General features: G+C 40.3%; 1 protein-coding gene across 5 annotated transcripts in view; it reads left to right on the forward strand.

The window, feature by feature from the left end:
* The window catches only part of akna (AT-hook transcription factor), a 52,384-nt gene that overhangs the window by 21,262 nt on the left and 8,359 nt on the right, over nt 1–22,763 (forward strand). For 4 of the 5 annotated variants that reach the window (XM_057819663.1, XM_057819666.1, XM_057819664.1 and 1 more), the window contains exons 3-15: nt 3,954–4,635; nt 4,715–5,027; nt 9,916–9,990; nt 10,125–10,281; nt 10,434–10,546; nt 15,080–15,133; nt 15,214–15,332; nt 15,414–15,561; nt 19,270–19,391; nt 19,454–19,601; nt 19,712–19,818; nt 19,945–20,153; nt 20,232–20,376. In XM_057819663.1, the coding sequence (XP_057675646.1) occupies nt 3,954–4,635; nt 4,715–5,027; nt 9,916–9,990; nt 10,125–10,281; nt 10,434–10,546; nt 15,080–15,133; nt 15,214–15,332; nt 15,414–15,561; nt 19,270–19,391; nt 19,454–19,601; nt 19,712–19,818; nt 19,945–20,153; nt 20,232–20,376 (2,392 nt within the window). Of the gene's footprint in view, nt 1–3,953; nt 4,636–4,714; nt 5,028–9,915; nt 9,991–10,124; nt 10,282–10,433; nt 10,547–15,079; nt 15,134–15,213; nt 15,333–15,413; nt 15,562–19,269; nt 19,392–19,453; nt 19,602–19,711; nt 19,819–19,944; nt 20,154–20,231; nt 20,377–22,763 lie in introns of those variants that run through there. The other variant, XM_057819667.1, reaches the window with a different exon arrangement.

The raw sequence follows: 22,763 nt of genomic DNA on the forward strand, positions 1-22,763 counted from the left end.
CATTATTGAGCGCTTGTAAAACATCCACTAGCATGTGCGCTAGCATATTTATTTTTTATAAAAGGCAGCAGGAGCAAAACTTATTTAAATTGTACTTTATTTTAAAAATTAACAAACTACTCATACCAATCTTAACTCATTCACTCCCAGCCTATTTTAACGGTGCAGCCCCCTTCGCTCCCGGCTGTTTTACTGGATTTTGACTGATTTTGCAATGCCCACAGAAAATTCTGTTCTATTGCTATATAAACATGGAACCCACCAATAGAAAGATTAGACTCTCTCCTTTCAGCAGGAAAAAAAGTAAGTTCATATCTCTTTCCATTTTTAAGAAATCAGCATTAGAAAATAGCTTAGTTTGAGCAATTTTCCAATTTCTGATGAAAAAACAGAGAAATTGAGCTTTTTGTGAAAGCATACATTTCAAACATAACTTTAACACCGCTATTTTTTGCTTTAGTTACATCCCAAACATCTGAATGTTTTTATTTTACAAAATAACATAAACAACAAGACAAATAGAGCTTTTGATGGCAAAGTAACAATTTATTTACACATAACTAATTGAGAGATGACGCTGTTGTGGCTGCGACAGCCAGGTAAACTTTTCCCTCATCGCCGCCTGTCTCAGAAAGATTGATTTTTTTGAGTTTCCGTGGGGTTTGCTCGGCGAGCAGCACGGACTCAACGGCATCTTCTGCTGCACTGGTGGTCCCGGTCGTTCTGCTCGACGTGCAGCGCCTGGCAACCCGCGCGTCCTCTAGGCTGTTCTCCATTCGATCGTCTTCCGCCAGCGCCTCAGCCATGTGGCCCTGCCGTTCGTTGCCGTCTTACCAAATGCGCTACTGCCCTCCAGTGGCCAGTTTTATTGCTTTAAAATGGATTTTCAGCTTTGTGCTTTGGAGCTAAATTGAATCAGAACCCAGAGATGTCTCTTGTAAAAAATTAAAAAAAAAAGCTAAAAGACGTATACGTCTTTGGGACACTAAAACAATTAAAAATAGAATGTATTTACAGGACTGTCTCAGATAATTAGAATATTGTGATAAAGTTCTTTACTTTCTGTAATGCAATTAAAAAAACAAAAATGTCATACATTCCGGATTCATTACACATCAACTGAACTATTTCAAGCCTTTTATTATTTTAATATTGCTGAATTTGGCTTACAGCTTAAGAAAACTCAAAAATCCTATCTCAAAATATTAGAATATCATGAAAAAGTATACAAGTAGGCTATTCAACTAATCACCTGAATCATCTAATTAACTCGAAACACTCAGCTTGGTTCAGTAAACTAAATCACAAATATGGGGAAGACTGCTGATCTGACTGCTGTCCAGAGGACCATCATTGATACCCTCCATCAGGAGGGTAAGACACAAAAAGAAATTTCTCAAAGAGCAGGCTGTTCACAGAGTGCAGTTTCAAAGCATATCCACAAAAAGTCTGTTGGAAGGGAAAAATGTGGCCGGAAACGCTGCACAACCAAGAGAGATGACCGCAGCCTTAACAAAATTGTGAAGAAGAGCCGCTTCCAGAATTTGGGGGAGCTTCAAAGACAGTGGGCTGAAGCTGGAGTCCAGGTATCAAAAGCCACAGTTCACAGACGTGTCCGGGAAATGGGCTACAATAGCCGTATTCCCATGGTCAAGCCACTTCTGAACTCAAGACAACGGAAGAAGCGTCTGACTTGGGCTATGGAGAAGAAGCACTGGACAGTTGCAGAGTGGTCCAAAGTCCTCTTTTCAGACGAAAGCAAGTTTTGCATTTCATTTGGAAGTCAAGGCGCCAGAGTCTGGAGAAAGGCTGGAGAGGAGCAAAATCCAAGTTGCTTGAAATCCAGTGTGAAGTTCCCACAGTCAGCAATGGTTTGGGGAGCCATGTCAGCTGCTGGTGTTGGTCCACTGTGTTTCATCAAGTCCAGAGTAAATGCAACTGTGTACCAAGAGATTTTAGAGCACTACATGCTTCCATCTGCTGAAAAGTTCTATGGAGATGAGGATTTCATTTTCCAGCATGATCTGGCACCTGCCCACAGTGCCAAAACCACCAGTAACTGGTGCACTGACCATGGCATCACTGTCCTTGATTGGCCTGCTAATTCCCCTGACCTGAACCCCATCGAGAATTTGTGGGGTATAGTTAAGAAGAAGATGAAAGACACCAGACCTACAAATGCAAATGAGCTGAAGGCCGCTATCGAAGCATCCTGGGCATCAATAACACCTCAGCAATGCCACAGGCTGATTGCCTCCATGCCACGCCGGATTGATGCAGTAATCCGTGCAAAAGGATTCCCAACCAAGTACTGAGTGCATCAATGGACATTTTCAAATGTTTGATTTAGTTTTGCTGTTATTAAATTATTTTTTTACTTGGTCTGAGGAAGTATTCTAATTTTTTGATATAGGATTTTTGAGGTTTCTTAAGCTGTAAGCCAAAATCAGCAATATTCAAATAATAAAAGGCTTGAAATAGTTCAGTTGATGTGTAATGAATCCAGAATGTATGACATTTTTGTTTTTTTAATTGCATTACAGAGAGTAAAGAACTTTATCACAATATTCTAATTTCCTGAGACAGTCCTGTAGATGTTTTTGTGAGCAAATGAGTTAATCAATGCACAAATCCACCAAAGTCCTCATCTTCTGTAGCCGAATTGAACAGCGGGGCTAGGTCTCTATCAAACACTGCAGGTTCCCTCTCGTCGTTGTCAGAGTCAGTCTCCTTGCCGTGCTCCCCCTCCTGCTCAGAAAAGATGCTGGCTTTGGCAAACGCATGAACAACGTTGCAAGCAGACACCTTAAACCAAGCATCCACAATACATTAACAAATTGTGGCATAACCAGTGGCGCCTCCAGAAATTTTTCATAGGGGTGGCCAGATGGGGCCACTTAAAATCTTGGGGTGGCACACCAAAACTAAAAGCCCTAATTTCAGGTTTTCATTATATTATTGCAGTAAAAAGGTCAGGGGAAATCTATTAAAAAAAGTTAAGGACACGGCTACTGATATACTTTGGTGTATTGTGTAATATTTGATGTTACTAATGATTTAATATGCATAGTCCATAACTGTCCAGTCAACATTTTGAGTTCCCTACAATTCTGTTGTATTGTGTTATGCATATATTAGGCATAAAGTGTACATTTACCAAAAGAAAATAATTACTGGGGAAAAGCAGGTTCTGGCAGGTACAAATAAAAGCAAGTACAGAAGCAATCATATCTTAACTGGGTATTTCCTAACACAATGTTAATATGACACAAAAATAATTATAACTGAATGAACAAAATATAAAAAGTACTTCCCAACAGGAATACGATATACTGGCTAGCGGGGTGGTAAATGGGGTGGCCAACAAATTTCTGAGGGTGGCCGTGGCCACCCCTGGCCACCCCGTTGGCGCCACTGGGTGTAACTCGCCCGGCGCTGCCTTCCAGTCGTAGTAAAGCTGTGTTGGCCATTCGTAATCCATTGCACCGACGCCGCTTGCAACTTGACTTTGAACGCCCGGTTTACATTGCTGTCCAGCGGTTGGAGTTCTTTCGTCAAGCCTCCCGGAATGATGACAAACTCAGAGTTCATCAGATGCTACTGGGGGCACGCTCCCTGTCACACTCAACATTCTGAGTTTAAGGTTCTCATGGGCTCTCACGTCCGCGTTTTCAAAAATTGCTCAGTCAGACAGACAAATTTCGGTGCTCAGTCCATACGAGAGGCGCACCACATTATTAGGCACAATGTCCATTTTGGAGAAAAATTTTTACCTTTAGGTGCGCCTTATGGTCGTGAAAATACAGTACTCTTTTTGTGAATTCTACTAAGTTGTTTTTTCCTTCTATTGTATTTTTTTATGTTTTGAGAAATAGCAACTGTAATAGTTAAAAAAAAAAAAAAAGAAAAAACTTTTACAGCATTCTTCTGCATTTTTTCCCTCCCAATTTTAGTCGGTGATGACATTTGCACCTTTAAAGAACGGAGTCATCATGAAGACAAGGCAAATGAGTTGAAGAAGTCGAAAGAAGGGCTGAAGACTGAGTACTTCTCTGAGAGGGACACATTCTTTGGCATGGCTCAGGGGAAGAGAGATGGAGCGCAAGGTGAGCAAGGGTTTCGAAATGAACCAGTCAACAATAACAAAGAAGAGTCAGAGATCATCAGTGAGCAGCACTTTTTTCACTCACCACCAATGGTAGTAGAAGCTGATGGTGACTGCAAACCTCAATGTCCAACATACCAGGTGTCCTCTCATCCCAACCTCCCCATTTTCACCCCACTGTGCCACTTTACTTCTGATGCAATGGCTGCTGCTCCAGGGATTGCAGGTGAAACTGTTCCAGACATGGGCCTTACTGAGAGTCCTCCTGACTCAAACAGCCTCTCTAGCGGTGGTTCCAGTCCTCAGCACCAACAAAACTCTGAAACCGAACAATTAGAGGAAGATGCTGTCTCTCCTCATCCGCTAATGTCTAAGCAGCAAAGTCATGTTAATCATGAGTTTTCACAGTCTGGTCTTAAACAACCGCCTACTTACTCACTGGTGCAAAGGTCACAGCCCTGCAATGATGCTGTAGCCTCTCATATACCAAAAAAAGACTGTCCCATTCCCAGCAAATCTAATCAATCAAGGTGATTGGTCTAAATGTGGTCATTTTGTATCCTTTTACAAAGATGAATTTCTATCTTTAATAAACTATTGTGATTACAGAAAAGGCAATCCGAATCATCGGATACCAGATTTGTCCAACGTGAAGTCGAGGATCTCTTTACCTAAAGTAGATTATAAACCACCCAAGAGCAGATGGTCTACCAAGAATCCCCCCAAGTCCCTGGCACCAGAGGCTCCGGTTGTCTTTAAATCTCCTGCTGACATTGTGAAAGAAGTTCTACTCAACACAACTGACGGACCTCAGTCACCATTTGCCTTTCAAAAAAATACATTGAATGGTGGTCCTAACGGCACCGTACCTCAGGAGTTCCGATCCCAGCAGAAGGCTGGTATCCTCCTTGACCAACTCCAGGTACAGCTAGGAGATTGTATTTGTACTTGTTGGTAGATTTATCCGATAATACATTTTTAACCTATAACCAATATCCTGAATTTGACAGACTCCAAAAATCTGATACCGAAAGATGTGGTCATGGACTTAATATATTATGGCTAATTGTATTGTGATGCCCAAGTAGATGCTTTAATAATGATAATGCTCACCTAACAAATCCCAAGCATCTTAGTTTGGAGACATGTAATGGTCAATAAGTATAAGTATATGTGCGAAACTGGAACCAGCCCTTGTACAAAGGTAGAAGGCTTCTACATTCACTTTGAAGGCAACATGCATACAGGTTGTCCCCAGGTTACGAACGATTCCGTTCCTACGCTGGTGACGTAACCCGAATTTCCGTGAAAGTCAAAATGAACCCATTAAGTACCCATAAATACCCCTAAAAACTTAAAATAACAATAAAAAACACCTAAATCTCAAAATAACTATCCAAAAACATGTATTATAGGTCATTGTACTGTCCTCACCAAGACATTGGAGCTAAGTCCTAGCTAGACAGCAAGGCAAGCTCCAAAATGGCGAAGTCAGACGTCCGTGTGCCTTGCTGACTTCATTCAGCTGCTCATGACATCAACACTTGCAGAATGAAACTAAAATAAAAATGTCAGTTTCATCTTCAATAACAGCAATTCATATTCGCCTTTATAACTAGCTGCTGATACAGCAATAACAATCCACACAAACGATTAGCATGTATCAGTTAGCGTCCACACATAATCAAAAACAATCACATAACCTCACCCCAAACATTTGACCATGATTGAAAACACAATAAACAGTGCAAAAGCTTTTATATACATTTGTTGTCGGTAGGGGGTTAAAGAGGCAGAGGCGCGAAGACCAAAGCCCCTTTCAGACTTAAATCCCGCTAAATTCCTGTGTGGCTTTCAGACATGGGGAGATGTACTGGGAATTACCGGGGTTGGAAACTTTCAGATTTGTCCCTTGTTGATGACTCTGCACTCTCTGTGCGTGAAGGTTGAAGGACTGTATTTTACAACCCGGACATTACGTCATTTTTGTTGGGCATCGGCAACAAAGTGAACAACACATTTCCAAAGATGAACGATGGGCTGTCTCCTCCTTGGTTCTAAGATTCAGTAGCAAATTAATTTCGTTATGTTTCCAATTAAATTTTGGTATCTTTTCAGTTTGCCATGTTGATGATTGCGATGATTTTTTACCGCTTTTCATCTTACTGCGAAGAAAGAGGAAATGACGATTGGCCCGCCAAGATATTTAAGTCATCAGCCTTCGCGCTGTGACCGGGGAATTATTAGCATACATGCCGCGTCCCGGTGAAGTCCCAGGCATAATAGTGGAATGCAACCCGGTTAATGGCCGCAACGTAAGGGCTACCAGTTTAAATCCCGGGACTTAACCTGAGTTTAGCGTACAGTATGCCTGAAAGGGGCTCAAGATGCATGATGCTGCGTTTAACCGACTAGCAAAATACAAAACATTTAATTATCAGTAAACGGTTAAACGATTAAACAACTAGTCACGCACATATCGCACTGTTTGAGATGTAAATAATGTTTGCTTTCACCTGTAACATCTCACACATATGTACAGCTGTACTGTTACACCTACACTACTATTCTCTCTCACACTTAGTAGTATAGTCTCTCACGTATACTGTACTAGTATGTCACCCACACTAGTATACTCTTTCACACGCAGTAGCAGTGACGTGCGGTGAGGTTCATGGTTGGTGAGGCACTGACTCCTTTAGTGTCAGATTTCCAAATATATAAACCAAAAAGGGTAGCTTATTCAATTGGCTACTGGTTATTTCATATCTCATCAGCATTCTTCACAAAACAGGCACACACGGTACATATTATCGATACGTAAAAGTAAGAAAATAACATGCATTTGCTCTACACCCTCAATGTGTTGGCCGTCACCATTCTATAATTAATGCAACATAAATGAGAGTAAAGAGTGGTGTACAAAACCACAGAATTCAATTCTGACCTTTAGTGAAATATTCAGTGGTTTTTAAAACTTTTAATTCTGAAACTTTAATCAATTTATTACAGATTGCTAAACAAAAAGTGTGAAAAGAAAAATAATATTTTATTTAAGGCCAAAATTTAGTTTTTAAATATTCTATTGTATTTTTCTTGGTCCAAGCTCTTTTTTTAATTTTTTTTTTAATAAGATTGAAATGAAAACTGTTTGTGGTCTTGCGCCTGTCCTTCACCACAAAAACCGGCGTTACTTTGGAAGGGCATAGGTTTTGTCTCAACATTCGTAGGGACGATATAACAGCATAACCTGCATGTAAGTACACTTTTTGCTGGGGACGGGACATTAATTGGACCAAACAGATTGGATGAAGGGGGCAAAGGGCCACATTTCTAATGTATATGAACCTAATTTATTAATTGGCAAAATGATCAATGCAAAATAAATCCTTATCTACTGATAATAACTTTTACGTGCATTGGTTTAGATGATACACTGTTCAATTCAAACCTTTGTTTTCAAAAAATACTAAAGAAACATTTTGAAAACTTCCTGAATAAATGTCTGGTTTTTATTAGCAAACATAAACATAGTGAAAATAATTCACTTAATAATGGTAGGGTCAATTCTATCCTTACAACATACGGAACTATTGAAAGATCTAAATTCTCTATATAACTGAACATTATATCATGCAAAAAAGGTAAGGTTGCTTAAAGGTTGGTGGGGATAATTTTAGCATGCTGAAAAGTTGGTAGTGTTACGTCCCTATGCAAACCTACGCCCTTTTAGTAAAAGTCCTCCTTATTTTCCTTTACTTTAAAAAAAAAAATCTCTCCGCCTCAATGGAGAGGATTGCTTCAATTAGATCGTTCTGTGTTCTATTTGACAAGCCAGAAAACACAGTGGATGTGTCCAAATGTCTAGCTAACCTTTCATCTTTCTCAGCAAAACCATGTAATCGTTCTACATATATGCCACTTTTAGAAGAGCTACACGCTCATCGTTACCACCAAATGTTAACTCCTGTTTAGCTAGGATGCAGGTTGCATTAATGAGGTCTTTCAAACTCTTTTTCTTTACCTTAGCTTTTGAGGATGCTACCGTTGAGCTTCCGCTGTTCGTCAAAGCCAAATCGATCCTTGAGCTTCCAAAAGTTTTTAAAGCAAACAGGCTTTGAATGTGATTGGTCGAGCTCTCATGTTTGCTGAGGCTTCGTGGTAGTTTTTTAATGTCACAATATCTCGTGTTAGTCCAGACATTGGCACAAGTTGAGAAGAAAAGGCAGGGAAAGCAGCAAAGGCGATTTTTCGAAAGACAGCCACATAGACAGTCTTTTCGGGTGTACCAGTCCGTTTGAAAAGCGCGAGTTATCCTCGGTCCCGTAGTTTGAAGCAAACCTTTTAGCTCCGGACAACACCGGTGTTGTGTTAACCGCGTCCACTTTTAACGGAAAGTCCAGTTTCACTTACGCCCCCTTGCAGTGCGGCAGAGTACTATCTGCCGCAGCCTGTGTCTTTTCACTGCGGTTTTATTTCCCATCAGCAAAACTAAATATGTCGCTAACAAACATTAAACTTTAAGGTTTAAAGACATTAGCCAGACTGAGGAAAATCAGGTCAAATAAACGTATCTGGAAACATTATAATGGCGACATACAGATGTACGGCAACCAGCACGCTCCAATTCCATGTATCAACCCAGTTTGTTAAGGATTGCGCAATCAGAGGTGAGGCTTTACTCATTGCTGCCGCACCTCTCGTTTCATTTCTTTATTTGAACAGGAAATAGGCAAATTCAGCGATTTTGACTATAAAAAATGTTTGAAATGAGTCATAAATAAAGAGCAATGGACAAATATTAATATAAATTTGATGCTATTATTATTTTTTTGTCATGATGACAGGTGAGGCTCTGCCTCACCTGCCTCCCCTGACCGCACGTCACTGCGCAGTAGTATAGTCTCTCACACTACTATACTCTCTGACACATTACTATACTCACAAGTATAGTCTCTCACACACTACTATACTCTTACATATAATAGTATAGTCTCTCACAGTTAATAATGTAGTTTTTCACGCACACTAGTATAGTCTCTCACACACACTACTATAGTTTCTCAGACACACTAGTCTCTCCTTCACACTACTATACTCGCTCACACATTGTAGTATGGTCTTTCACAGACAGTACTATATTCTCTCACAATTAAAGGTATAGTCTCATACACTGACAATTATACTGTGCACATTTAGGAAGAAAGATGATTTGAACACCACTTTAAAGATTACAGCCCTAAAAATAAAGTAAAGCAAAGGTGAAGTGTCATGGGGCTATTTAAATCAAGAATGAAAAATTATTTTTATAACTGTGCGTATGAGACTAGTTGTGTGTAAGAGACTACAGTAGTGGGTGTGAGAGACTATAGGTGTGTATGTGAGAGCGTATACTACTATGTGTGAGAGGGTATAATAGGGTTTAAGAGAGTATACTAGTGTGTGTGAGAGAGGATATTAGTGTGTGTGTGTGGCTATAGTTGTGCATGTGAAAGCATGAAAGTATGATTTACTTCTCAAACGGCCTCCCATACACATCTCTACTGTTTATACAGCAGTTTTAATATTTCTAATGATGACAACCACATAAATAGTTAATTTTTACTCTTTCTCAACAAACAGTTAATACTGTAGTTGTAGCAGATATAGGTGAAATTCATTAAGGTGAAATTACTCGAGGTAAAAAAAAAAAACAATTACAAATGTCATTCTTGACTCAATATAACTGTATGTACAGCAGCTAAATTTGGAAGCAAATATTGAAAATGGGACTTTTGATTCTTCCATATTTTCTCTTCCTCTGGCTGCAGGAGGACCATGGAAGACTGCTGACTAAGTATGCCGAGGCAGCGAACACAATTGACCGCCTACGGCTGGAAGCCAAGGTTTAAATTGATTACTTTCATTATATCGGGTTAAGTTTAAAAAGAACAAAATGAAAGTGTGGTCAATTGCAAGTTTGCAAGTCATTTTTAAGTCAAAATTATAAATATAAATGACTTCATTTTGTTTTCTCTAGGTTAACCTGTACTCTGAACAACCAAAGCCTCCTCACGTGATGCCATTAGAAGTGCAAGTTGAGCCGTCCAAGTTCATGCAGCTGGACTTTCCTCAAGCTCAGAAAGTGCAGCCTAGCGCAGTTTCTCCTCAGCCAAGTGGACAAAGCACGCACAAAAGTAAATTAATCTACCTTTTGAAAATCTACTGCATTAATTCAATGATTACAAAATAGTTTTCGCTCTAAAGATACAAATAAACACTGCAATGGAAGCCGTCATAAAACATTTCAGTAGAAGATGCATCTAAGAAAGTATGTCCGTATGAACAGGAGTTCCCTCTGGACTATGTCTGTCTGCCTCCATTTCAAAGAGCGCAGAGTGGCAAGGCAGTCAGAAGGTGGCAAATTCACTTTACGCACAAGCGGACAAGTTCCTTCAGAAGGTTGGCCCTTCTTATTTTGGGGTTGTGAATAGGGTTGCCAACCCTCCCTTGAAAAACGGATTCGTCCCGTATTCAGAAACAAAAGTACGCGTCCCGTATTGAGCTTTCAAGGGTACGCGCTTTGTCCTGTATTTAATGAAACTCGAAAATAGTGTTTTAATTGTACAACGAACAAATATTGGTATAGTGCTTTTTCTAGAATACACAGGGAAACGCATTCCCCTGCCTTTCCTGCTTTTTGACCAATGAGTTAACGAAACAATAACAATACGAAAACTTACTAATCTCATTGGTCGATGTATGGTCGCTTACATGATAAGGATGTAGGTTTGGTTTCAACATTGGGACGATATAACATTAACCAGCATGTACACTTTTTGCTGGGAACGGGACATTAATAAGACCAAAAAATTTGAACGGGTTACAGGGCTACATTTCTAATGAATATGAACCTAATTAATTGGTAGGCTAAATGATCAATGCAAAATAAATCTATATTGGTTTAGGTCATGGGTGTCCAAACCTGTCCTCAAGGGCCGCTGTGGGTCCTGGTTTTTGTTCCTTCCAATTGAGCACAGACAGTTTAACCAATGAAGTTTGTGCTAAAACAAACAGCACCTGATTGCAATCAACTGATTACACTTGTGAGACACCAGATTAGTGAAAAGATGTCGTCTTGTTTTGTAGGAATGAAATCCAGCACCCACTGCGGCCCTATGAGGAATAGTTTGGACACCACTGGTTTAGGTGATACACCGTTAGATTCAAACCTTTTGTTTTCAAAAACAATATATTAACAGTGGTGCAGGAGATGGGGTGCTGCAGCACCCCCTAGTGTTGGGGAGATTTTTTTTTTTTTTAATAAATCAATAAAACACATTGAAACAAAAGCTTATTTAACTTTGGTGATTAAATGTACATGTTGAAAAAGTTTTTTGTTTTTTTTTTCATAACATGGTCACCACCTCACACCTTGCTTGCTACTGGGTCACGTTGAATAAGGGCCCAAGTACACCAGATGCATGATTGTTGCGGTTCCGGACCGGTTCAGTGTTGACTACGTGCCACGCAGTATGTCAAAAACAGGCAAATCATACCGGCTGCGCACGGCTGCAGTCCGCCAACTCCGTTCCCTCTTGAGCGCTCGCGTGATCGCGCGCAATAATGTGCCATTTAAAACAACGGAGAAAAAAAAAGGGGTCTATACTCATCAGAGAAGCAGAGAGAGCACATTTTTTCTTTGCATATTGATATTTTAGTTAGTCTGTCTCTTAATTCCAGATTGACTGCATCAAGTTGAGATCAGGGCTCCGTGTGTGGGGGGAAGGGGAGGGGCCCTATTATGCCCTTGGTTGTGTCGGTGGGTTCATATCTTTGTGCACATTTAAAATTTATGGCACATAACATCTCATAGAGCTGTTATAAACAACTGTTAAATCTGCAATATTTATAAAATGGATAGCAAATTATATACTACACGAGCTAAAAAACAGCGGACTTGGAATTGGTGTCTCAACACTGAAAATTCCTTTGCCCAGCGCAAACTGTTGGCTTTTCTATGAAAAGTCAAGTAAAATGTAGGAAAGAAAGAGAAACGTCTCGAATAAACCACCAGTTCGAAACTTGTGGGTGTCTCTATTCTCTTTGGTACTTTTCCCCCTCGACTCTGTATACAAACCGACATTGTGTGTGCGACGGGCATGAGAATTTATGCGGTGGAACCACTGCCAGATACGCTGCGTTTTTTGTTTTTGTTTTTTCGCTCAAAGTTGTCAGCACTTCGTGTGTTTGATATCATTGCCAGAAAAACACACATAATAGGACACCTCGCAGCTTCGCTTTTAATGCTGTCCTTATAATAACGATCTGCTGCATTGTATATCACTTTGTGACTTTCCACCTCCATGATGAAACGTTCTTCGTCCATGTTCGCTGGTGTTTAAACCGTGAATAAGCAACTGGGCTGTTACGTCGAGGCCCAGCTCCGCCCATTTTGTCGGATGCGTGTCCGGCAAAAATAGAAAATAGCCTATACCATCCGGCGGGCATGCGGCACACCGGAGATGGTTCGCAGTCAATCCGGAGCACTGACACGGCCGGTATACGTTGAACAATAGGATATAATGGGAACAGATTGGCTCCGGCGCTATTTTTTACCTAATGGGAACAGATTGGCTCCGGCGCTATTTTTTACCGGAGTCGGACCGGAACCGCAACGATCACGCATCTGGTGTACTTGGGCCCTAAGGGGCTATTGGAACGGAAAAGTTAACCGTTGACAGAGGAGGCGTTAACATGGCGTAAATTCAATTTTTTTTTTCTTTACAAAAACAGTGAAATTTTTTAAAATTTAATTTGAGGTCAAAAATGATCATGATTATGATGATAGTTCTATAATAGTGCCTATTGAGGAAGAGTTAGCCACAGATTTAGACCGTGGAGTCCAGGAAAGACTCTCTTTGGTGTCCTCAAATAGGTAAGACATGCTTGCATCATAGCCATATTAATATTTGTTGTTGCTGTTGAGCTTCCGCCGTGCAGAGCACTGTTGGTTATTCATGTGCAATTGGCCTGTGACCTTTTAGTAATATACAGGCAGGTGCCCGGTACTGGTCCTTGGCACGGTGGTTGGGGATCACTGCTCTAAACAGCTTCCTACTCGAGTTTTGCAGGTACGCAAGTTCACACAGTTTAATGTTGTGCTAACTGATGCAAGTTGGACTTTCAGTCGCGAAATTAGTTGTGTATTCCCTATCTCCTGTCTTTTAACGTTGCTTACAGTCGCTGCTGCTGCTGGCCGGAAAAAAAAACTTCAAATATCCCTCTTCAAAGGGGGCAGAGGAGGCAGCATGATGTCGACATATAACTGAACTCATTACTATATAAGGCAAATAAAGTTGGTGAGGACAATTGAGCATCCTGAAAAATTTGTAGTGTTATGTCCCTATGCAAACCTACGCCCTTGCATGATTTTAACAGAAGACAACATTAGAGTGTGAGGGATATGAGGTTAATTTCACCTAATGTGGAACCATTTTTAGACAACCAATGTCTTTATTTTAGAAGTACATTGTTGAAAGCAGCCAACAACTGCACCTCAGATGTGACGGGAAAAAAACAAAAAGCTATTTATAAGTTCTAGTTAAGTTTTAAGTTAGTCTATATTGTCCTGAATAGGATTTTGAGTTTTTGCAGTGTTCAAAAAGTATGATACCTACTGTATTGAAGCACATTAGGCACCAATGCTACTTGGTATTTTATCCATCAATGACTAATGAGCTAACATTGACGTATAGCTTTGTTATACTTTTATTGTATAACAGCGCTGTTTTAACAGATTGAATTAAGCCTGTATGAAAGACACGTTAGGCACACATAGCCACATAGAAACCTAGCCCTCCGTAAGGCTAACATTACGTTAGCAAGGTACAGTAATGTTTATCTTATTTATCACTACTACCTTAACTTAATTTTACCTTGTCCTGAGTATCGCTGTATCAATGTGTCATTCGGGGTATGAAAGACACGTTAGCCACACATAGCCACATAGAAACCTAGCCCTCCGTAAGGCTAACATTACGTTAGCAAGGTACAGTAATGGTTATCTTATTTATTACCACTACCTTAACTTAATTTTACCTTGTCCCGAGTATCGCTGTATCAATGTGTCATTCGGTGGAGCTGCAGTATTGAGTATAGCATAGCGCTGTCTTACAGTGAATACATTAAACAGTGTTCGCCTTGGTCTCCAGCTTGAAATGCTTCCACTCTTTTGAAATTTTCTGGATTTTCTTGGTGCCTTCCTCTTCGCTTTCGTCAGCTTCTTCGTCGTTAACTCTATATTCATGCATGGTTAAAATCAAATGTATCCACAGCCTCTGTCTTCTTCCTGTACGCACGTGACGCCAGCGCATTGTGCCGCATTAGAAGTAGTCCGGGAAAACATCATACTTAGAGCTGGCAAAATTGAACAAATCCTCGAGGCGGAGAAAATTGCTCGATCAATTTTTAAAATCGAGTTACTCGAATTATTCGAGTAAACGTTTCATCTCTACTTTCACCAATTGTATTAAATTTTGTGTTCTGTCAATTTAATTTGTATTTCTACATTATATTTGGAGCGATCATTTGCAAAAATGTTAATTTTGAGGGGACTTGGCACCCACCTTAGTGGTTTACAAAAAAGTTTACTTCAGAGTTTATGTTTGCATTTTTTTAAAAAGTATTTTTTTTAAATGGCCAAAAATACATTCCTAATAAATTTTTTTTAACATGCTTATATAACTCAAATATGTACCGTCCCTAAGTAATTCAGGTTTGCATAAAATTATTATAATATTATAATTGATAATTGAAAAAATAATTTTCACAAACAAAAAAAATAATTAAAGGGTGACAGTTTGCGGGCCGGCCGGCTCTACCAATGAGATGTCCCTTTTCTATTTTTTCAGGGAGTTGGCAACCCTAGTTGTGAATATTATGTGTGTGAGTGGTTAAATCACAATTTTTTTTTTTTTTTTTTTAATCATTTAGCTTCAACATTTTGAGGACTCGCTGAAGAGCAAAACACCTTTCCACCAGGTGAAGGTAAAACCAAATATTTCAAATCCATCTGAAGAAATGGTCATTATCAAATATTCACTTATAAACTAGTGCTTCTGTCTTAGGGTTTCACTCAACTTTGTCAAGGACTGGAATCTTTAGAAAAGGGATACTTGTGTGCCAAGAAGGAGCACAAAGTCCTTCAGCAGCAAGGGGCAAAGCACAGCAAATTTGACCCCAACCGGTAGGGCTGCCAGATTCAATTTTGACAGCATACATTGCGTGTATAGTTAATAATTAGGTTTTTATGTTGCCTGTCTGTTAGGGAGCTGGAGGAGTTTATTTACCAGTGTGGGCGGCATATGGATGAGCTGAAAGAGGTTGTGGATCAGAGCACCCGTGATGCTGATTCCGCTCATTCTCTTTGCCTTCAAGCCCGAAAAACCTCGCCATCTGATGATTCTCACTCTGAGGTAATATCACCCTTCTCTGTCAACGGTAGTGTATTTTGACCTGTGCTGATTCAGTCATAAACTCTGTGAGATCAGATGGAATTTCAATTTGTCTGAAGCGCATGTTGTTAGGAGCTGATTGGCTTGTTGAAATGATGTGTTTGAATTGAAAAATATTTGGACATTTACCTTTTACTATGGATGCCCCGATTCGATCACGTGATTGGAAATCGGGCCCGATTACGTCATTTTCAGATGATCGGAATCTGGTTAAAAGAAAAAAGATTTAAAAAAATTTTTTTTTTTTTTTACAATATTAACTCTTGACAGCAATAGACATTTAATCCATTTCGACTGGGAGAGATGGCAGCAATTGGACGATCGCTGTCAGCCTCCCAGTCAAATTGGATTGGATGTCAATGTTTAACTATTTTGTGCTGCACAACTGATTTACAAAAAAAGGAGGTCCTCCCACTTTGTTGAAACCACTGTACTCATAACCCTTTCATGTGTGTCATATAATGTTGTGATAGCTTTGTTCTGATTGCCAGGAAAAAAAGACATTAGGAGGTGCTTTTATCCCCCCTCCTTAATACATTTCTGAGGTATCAGATTACTCTGTAATGATACTCAAAATGAGGTGACTCGGACTCGCTTGCAAAAATATGAGATTGAGACATCCCTACCTTTTACAACAACTGTTGTCTTGGAAAACACTCAAGATATGAAAATACAGGTCCAAGCAAGGTGTAAAACCAACAATCTGAACTTGCATAAAATGGTTTACTAGGGATCTTAACTCATTTCATTTTGTCCAAAAATAATCTGAAACTGTTCAAGACTTAAATTGTGAATTAATACACTCGGGTATCTGTTCAGAAATCTCGAGGTTCCTTTCAAAATCTGTATTTTCTATAACATATTACACAACAGAATTGTTTCCCATTCGTGGGGCATTGATGGTGAATTGAATTTATCAATGTATTCACAAAAAATACTGTATTTTGTAATGTTGCAGAAGTGACTACATATACAGTGGTATGAAAAAGTATCTGAACCTTTTGTAATTTCTCACATTTCTGCGTAAAATCCCCATCAAATGTGATCTGATCTTTGTCTAAATCACACAGATGACAGTGTCCGCTTTAACTAAAACCACCCAAACATTTATAGGTTTTTATATTTTAATGAGGATAGGATGCAAACATTGACAGAAGGGGGAAAAATAAGTGAACATTTAATATTATGTGACCCCCACCCCTTGGCAGCAATAACTTCAACCAGACGCTTCCTGTAGCAGCAGATCAGTCTGGCACATCAATCAGGGCTCATCTTGGCCCATTTTTCTCTACAAAACTGCTGTAGTTCGGTCAGATTGTAGCGTCATCTTTGGTGGTCGGCCACTCTATGGGAAGGAAGCAACAGTGCCAAACTCTCTCCATTCGTAGACAACTTCTCTGACTGTTGACTGATAAACATCCAGACTTTTAGAGATGGTTTTGTATCCTTCCCAAGCTTTATACAAATCAACAATTCTTGATTGCAGGTCTTTTGACTGAGCCATAATGCACATCAGACAATGCTTCTCATCAAGACATTTCTTACCAGGTGTGTGTTTTATAGTGGGCAGGACAGCTTTAAACCACTCATCAGTGATTGGGCACACACCTGACTTAAAATGTTTGGTAAAAATTGGTTTCAATTGCTCTTTAAAGTGCTTGTGACACGAAAAAGCATGTTTATTTCATAATACACGTGGTATTTTATGCTCCTGAATGATATGGACCGCTTGGATGTGTGTGGAAGCGATCGCTATATTTATTTAGTTTTTTGAATCCCGCGCCAGGAAAATGAGTGACTTCCGGCTTCGGTCTCGCATTGAGGAGGAGGGCGCTGTGACGTGTACGGTAGAAGACGTCCTCTTCACGCTACAGTGTACTGTTGTGTATGAGGACGAAGGATTCAGCTGATTTTGCGGATTAATACTTTTATTTTTTGCATCACGCCAGCCAAACGGCTGCAGAAAAATCATTCTGTATGCGGGAGAGGCGTATGCGCCTTTTTGGAGTTTCAAAAGGTTCCCATTCACCGTGGATATTTACTGTGGGACCATTGGACTTACAAGGAAGTGAGTAAACATCTTGTTTTGTATTATGTCAAATACGAATACAGTGATTACAAAGTAAACACTATAAAATTCCTTTAAATAAAGGACTACTTACGTTTGATCATTGATAGGCATGTAAAAAGCTATCCTCACGCTAATTAGCAGTTAGCTGTTAGCACGTTAGCTACACAACAATTCCAGCCACCCTCCTCCAGGGAACGAACTGTAAATTGCTCTCCGCCGGGCGGTTTGCCGATCCGCAAAGAAACTCGACAACCGGGTCGTCATGTCAAATAATCCAGGCTAGTTATGTGTGATTTTCCACTTCGAAGACTTTGAAACATCCCTCGGTTCGGGTTAGCATGTCGGCTAGCTGTCACTCCTTCTGGTCTGTTTACATTCTCCGAAGCCGGGGAAGGGAAATGACATATGTCCGATTTAGGTGTCATAAAATATCGTTCGGCAGGTGTGACAGTAAAGGTAAAGTCGACTGTTTTGACCATTATGGAGTAATTTTGCCATGTCGTCTTGAATAAATGGATTTTTATTATTTTATATTCCATTTAGCACAAGTTATTTGTCATGACCATGCCATTTATTTAGCAATTGGGGAAAGTACTTGGGTAAAAAGAATATCCTGTAAAAATATTGAAGTAAAGAGACAGAAACAATGACATTTTGCCGCTCTCTTCGTCGCGTTTTCCTCATTGTGAATAGTTCCCCCTCGACGGGCTGACTGGTCCTTCTCAAGCCATTTATATAGCTATTGGGGAAAAATACTTGGATAAAAAGAATATCCTGTAAAAATATTGAAGTAAAGAGACAGAAACAATGACATTTTGCCGCTCTCTTCGTCGCGTTTTCCTCATTGTGAATAGTTCCCCCTCGACGGGCTGACTGGTCCTTCTCAAGCCATTTATATAGCTATTGGGGAAAATACTTGGATAAAAAGAATATCCTGTAAAAATATTGGGAGTAGAGAGACTGAAACAATGACATTTTGCAGCTCTCTTCGTCTCATTTTCCTCGTTCTGAACAATTCCCCCTCAATGGGCTGAATAGTAAAACCAATGAGCCTAGTCTACCGCTGACGTCATCCACCTGTTGGGGACGCTAAAGCCCTATAATTGTAGGCGTGGCTAACCGGCAGATTAAAAGACTAATTTCTCGTCATCTGCGCTTTGCTAAATTGTTGTATATGGTCGAATCGTCTCAAAATATGATTCTAATTCACATAATAATGCCATTTAAGACTTTTTTTCTGGTGTCGTATGCTCTTTAAGTCACCTTAGGCAGAGGGTTTACTTACTTATTTTACCCCTTCTGTCATTGTTTGCATGCTATCCTCATTCAAATTTGAAAACATACACATGTTTGGGTTATTTTTGGTTAAAGCAGACACTGTATTTTTATCGTGATTTTGAAAAAGAGCAGATTACATTTGAGGATTTTATGCAGAAATGTGAGAAATTCCAAAAGGTTCAAATACTTTTTCATACCACTGTAAATCTGATTTTAGATTGACCACAATACATTGTGCAGTTGTACATAATAGGCTCTTTAGTGTCTTTGTCGTAAAAGAACTTTGAAATATGCAACAATGGGTTTGCCCTTCCTTCCAGACGCAACATACATCTTTGCTACTTCGTCCAGTAGAGGTCCCAGATAAGGAAGTTGAGACTGTTAACTTGAGTTCTGCTGACTTCAAGAAAAGATATCCTGAACAAGCCATGGATGTTCATCAGTAAGCTCACAGTATGTCGCCGTGTCTTTGTTGTTATTTGATGTTATCTTGTCATTTTGTAGGGGTTCAGCTGTGCGTCACACAACTCATAGCAGGAGGAAGGATGTCAGGAAGTCCTACAGCAGCAGTCAGAGTAGCCTGGCAGAAATAAGTACACCAGTGAAGAGAAGTGCCAAACCTCAAACAGGGATTGGGAGATTGCTTTCTCAGGTCTCTAATGACCATCTGAATTAAAATGTCTTTATTCTTGCTGTGCACAATCAGGCCAAGCAGTTTGAATTAATGTACAGTCGTTTAATTATTTGTTTTGTGTTGAGTAGGACGGGGTCATTTCTCCAGGGACTGACAGCGGTTTTGTTGGTTCTGAGTACAGTCATCAAGTTTGGACTGCAGCTCCCTGTTCTTTCCACCAGGGAGCCTCAAAGGGGTGAGTTGGTCCTGTCTGAGCTTTGCCTGTTCAGCACAGTGTACAGCTGTGTCATAAATTTCCTTCATCCCCTAATGACAATTGTTATCTGAAATTCTGTTTTACAGTTTTCTCTTTTTATTTTAGTGCTATGAGGCCTGCACAAGGGAGCTCAGGGGAGCCTCAGACAAGCCGAAGTTCATCACGATCTCGTGGCTCCTCACAATCACACAGGAGCACACCAATGCAGCCCGGTGAATATTTTCAGCAAACAATAAGGAGATTGTGTCCGGTAGAGCGCAAGCAAAGGCAGTGGGTTAGTCAGACAGATACAACCAGGACTGACAGTGAAAGCAGTAAGTTTGAGGGAAAAAATACTTCCTGATATTATGATATCTTTATGTATTTTAAACTTATGCCTTTTGTATCTTTAGTCAATACTATGTCTGAAGACATACAAAGTGACCAGTATGAAGAGACTCCCCCCTGTTCCTCTCCAAACTCCTCTCCCTCTACTGTGCGTCATCGCCATGGTGACTCTCCTCAAGCATCGAGGTCCAGTCAGGTGGTGACTTGCAAGTGAGTGCGTAATGCAACAGCTGCCATGACGATGGCTGTGCAAATAAAGCATTTCTCCAGACACTTGTACACAGGACTTTTGTAACCCTTTATTTATAGCGCATCAATCTTCACAGCCCATGAAAGACTGACACAGCCTTTATTCTGTGACATCAAGCTTTATTTCATGTATTTTATTCCAGGACTGGATGCTAATGAGTAGGGTTACATTTAAAGAGGTACTCTTTCATGCCCCTTGCATGGTATGGTGTGGATTAACAAAATAATATCTATTATGGGAGTCAATATTACCATAAGATGCTCTTGGGATTTCTTGTAGTCAATTAATTTTATCCTATCATCCAGTGATATGCATATATGTCAGCCTAATATATTTATATTTACTTATACTATACTATACTATACTTATTCGCTCCCACCAGTTTTGATACCAAGGGCGGGTATCCCAGGGGAGGACAGGTAGGAGATGCCCCCCTCTTCAATTTAGCTGTCTCACCCACCCCCAATAATTTGGGACACAAAACAGGTAGTCCGGGTTACGAAAGAGTTACGTTCCTACGCTTGCGATGTAACCTGTATTTTTGTGTAAGTCTGAATCATCCCTTTAAAGCAATACTTAGTACAGTGTATCACAAAAGTGAGTACACCCCTCTCATTTCTGCAGATATTTAAGTATATCTTTTCATGGGACAACACTGACAAAATGACACTTTGACACAATGAAAAGTAGTCTGTGTGCAGATTATATAATAGAGTTCATTTATTTTCCCCTCAAAATAACTCAAAATATAGCCATGAATATCTAAACACCTGGCAACAAAAGTGAGTACACCCCTTAGAAACTACAACCTTTAATGTCCAAATTGAGTACTACTTGTCATTTTCCCTACAAAATGTCATGTGAGTCGTTAGTATTACAAGGTCCAGGTGTGCATAGGGAGCAGATGTGTTCAAATTTGTAGTGCACTTCTCACATTCTGTCATACTGGTCACTGAAAGTTCCAACATGGCACCACATGGCAAAGAACTCTCTGAGGATCTTAAAAGACGTATTGTTGCGCTACATGAAGATGGCCAAGGCTACAAGAAGATTGTCAACACCCTTAAACTCAGCTGCAACACAGTGGCTAAGATCCTCAAGCGTTTAAAAGAGCAGGGTCCACTCAGAACAGGCCTCGGGGTGGACGTCCAAAGAAGCTGACCGCACGTGCTGAGCGTCACATACAAATGCTTTATTTGAAAGATCGTCGCAGGAGTGCTGTCAGCATTGCTGCAGAGATTGAAGAGGTGGGGGGTCAGCCTGTTAGTGCTCAGACCATACGCCGCACTCTACATCAAATTGGTGTGCATGGCTTTCACCCCAGGAGGAAGCCTCTTCTGAAGACGGTACACAAGAAAGCCAGCAAACAGTTTGCTGAAGAATGTCAACAAAGCACATGGTTTACTGGAACCGTGTCCTATGGTCTGATGAGACGAAGATTCATTTGTTTGGTTCCAATGGTCTCAAGCACGTGTGGCGGCGACCAGGTGAAGAGTACAAAGATAAGTGTGTCATGCCTCGGTCAAGCATGGTGGTGGTCTGGTCTCATGGTCTGGGGCTGCATGAGTGCTGCAAGTGTTGGAGAGTTACATTCCATTGAGGTAAACAAACTCCAACATGTACTGTGAAATACTGCAGCAGAGCATGATCCCCTCCCTCCAGAAACTGGGTCACAGGGGAGTGTTCCAGCATGACAATGACCCCAAACCAAGATGACCACTGCTTTACTGAAGAGGCTGAGGGTAAAGGTGATTGACTGGCCAAGCATGTCTCCAGACTTGAACCCAATAGAACATCTTTGGGGGATCCTCAAGCGGAAGGTAAAGGTGCGCAAAGTCTCAAATATCCGGCAGCTCCACAACGTCGTCATGGAGGAGTGGATTTCAGTGGCAACCTGTGAAGCTCTTGTCATCTCCATGCCCAGGAGAGTAAAGGCATGTCTGGATAATAGTGGTGGCCACACAAAATATTGACAGCTGACATGTTGTATGTTAATATTGACAACTTTCAAGGGGTGTACTCACTTTTGTGGCCAGGGGTTTGGATATTAATGGCTATATTTTGAGGGGAAAATAAATTAATTTTATTATATAGGCTGCACACAGACTACTTTTGATTGTGTCATTTTGTCAGTGTTGTCCCATGAAAAGATATACTTAAATATTTGCAGAAATGCGAGGGGTGTACTCACTTTTGTGATACACTGTAACTTTTCAGTTTTAGTCGATTTTAGCCACGCCGGTAGACAAAAGCAGTCATGTTTTGCCTGCGTTTCCCATGAGGACCAGCGCTGCGTTTCCCATGAGGACCCGCGCACACCCGCATAGTGTCATAAAATCATGTTAGT

The sequence above is a fragment of the Corythoichthys intestinalis genome, chromosome 17, assembly GCF_030265065.1.
Source record: "Corythoichthys intestinalis isolate RoL2023-P3 chromosome 17, ASM3026506v1, whole genome shotgun sequence".
NCBI lineage: Eukaryota > Metazoa > Chordata > Actinopteri > Syngnathiformes > Syngnathidae > Corythoichthys > Corythoichthys intestinalis.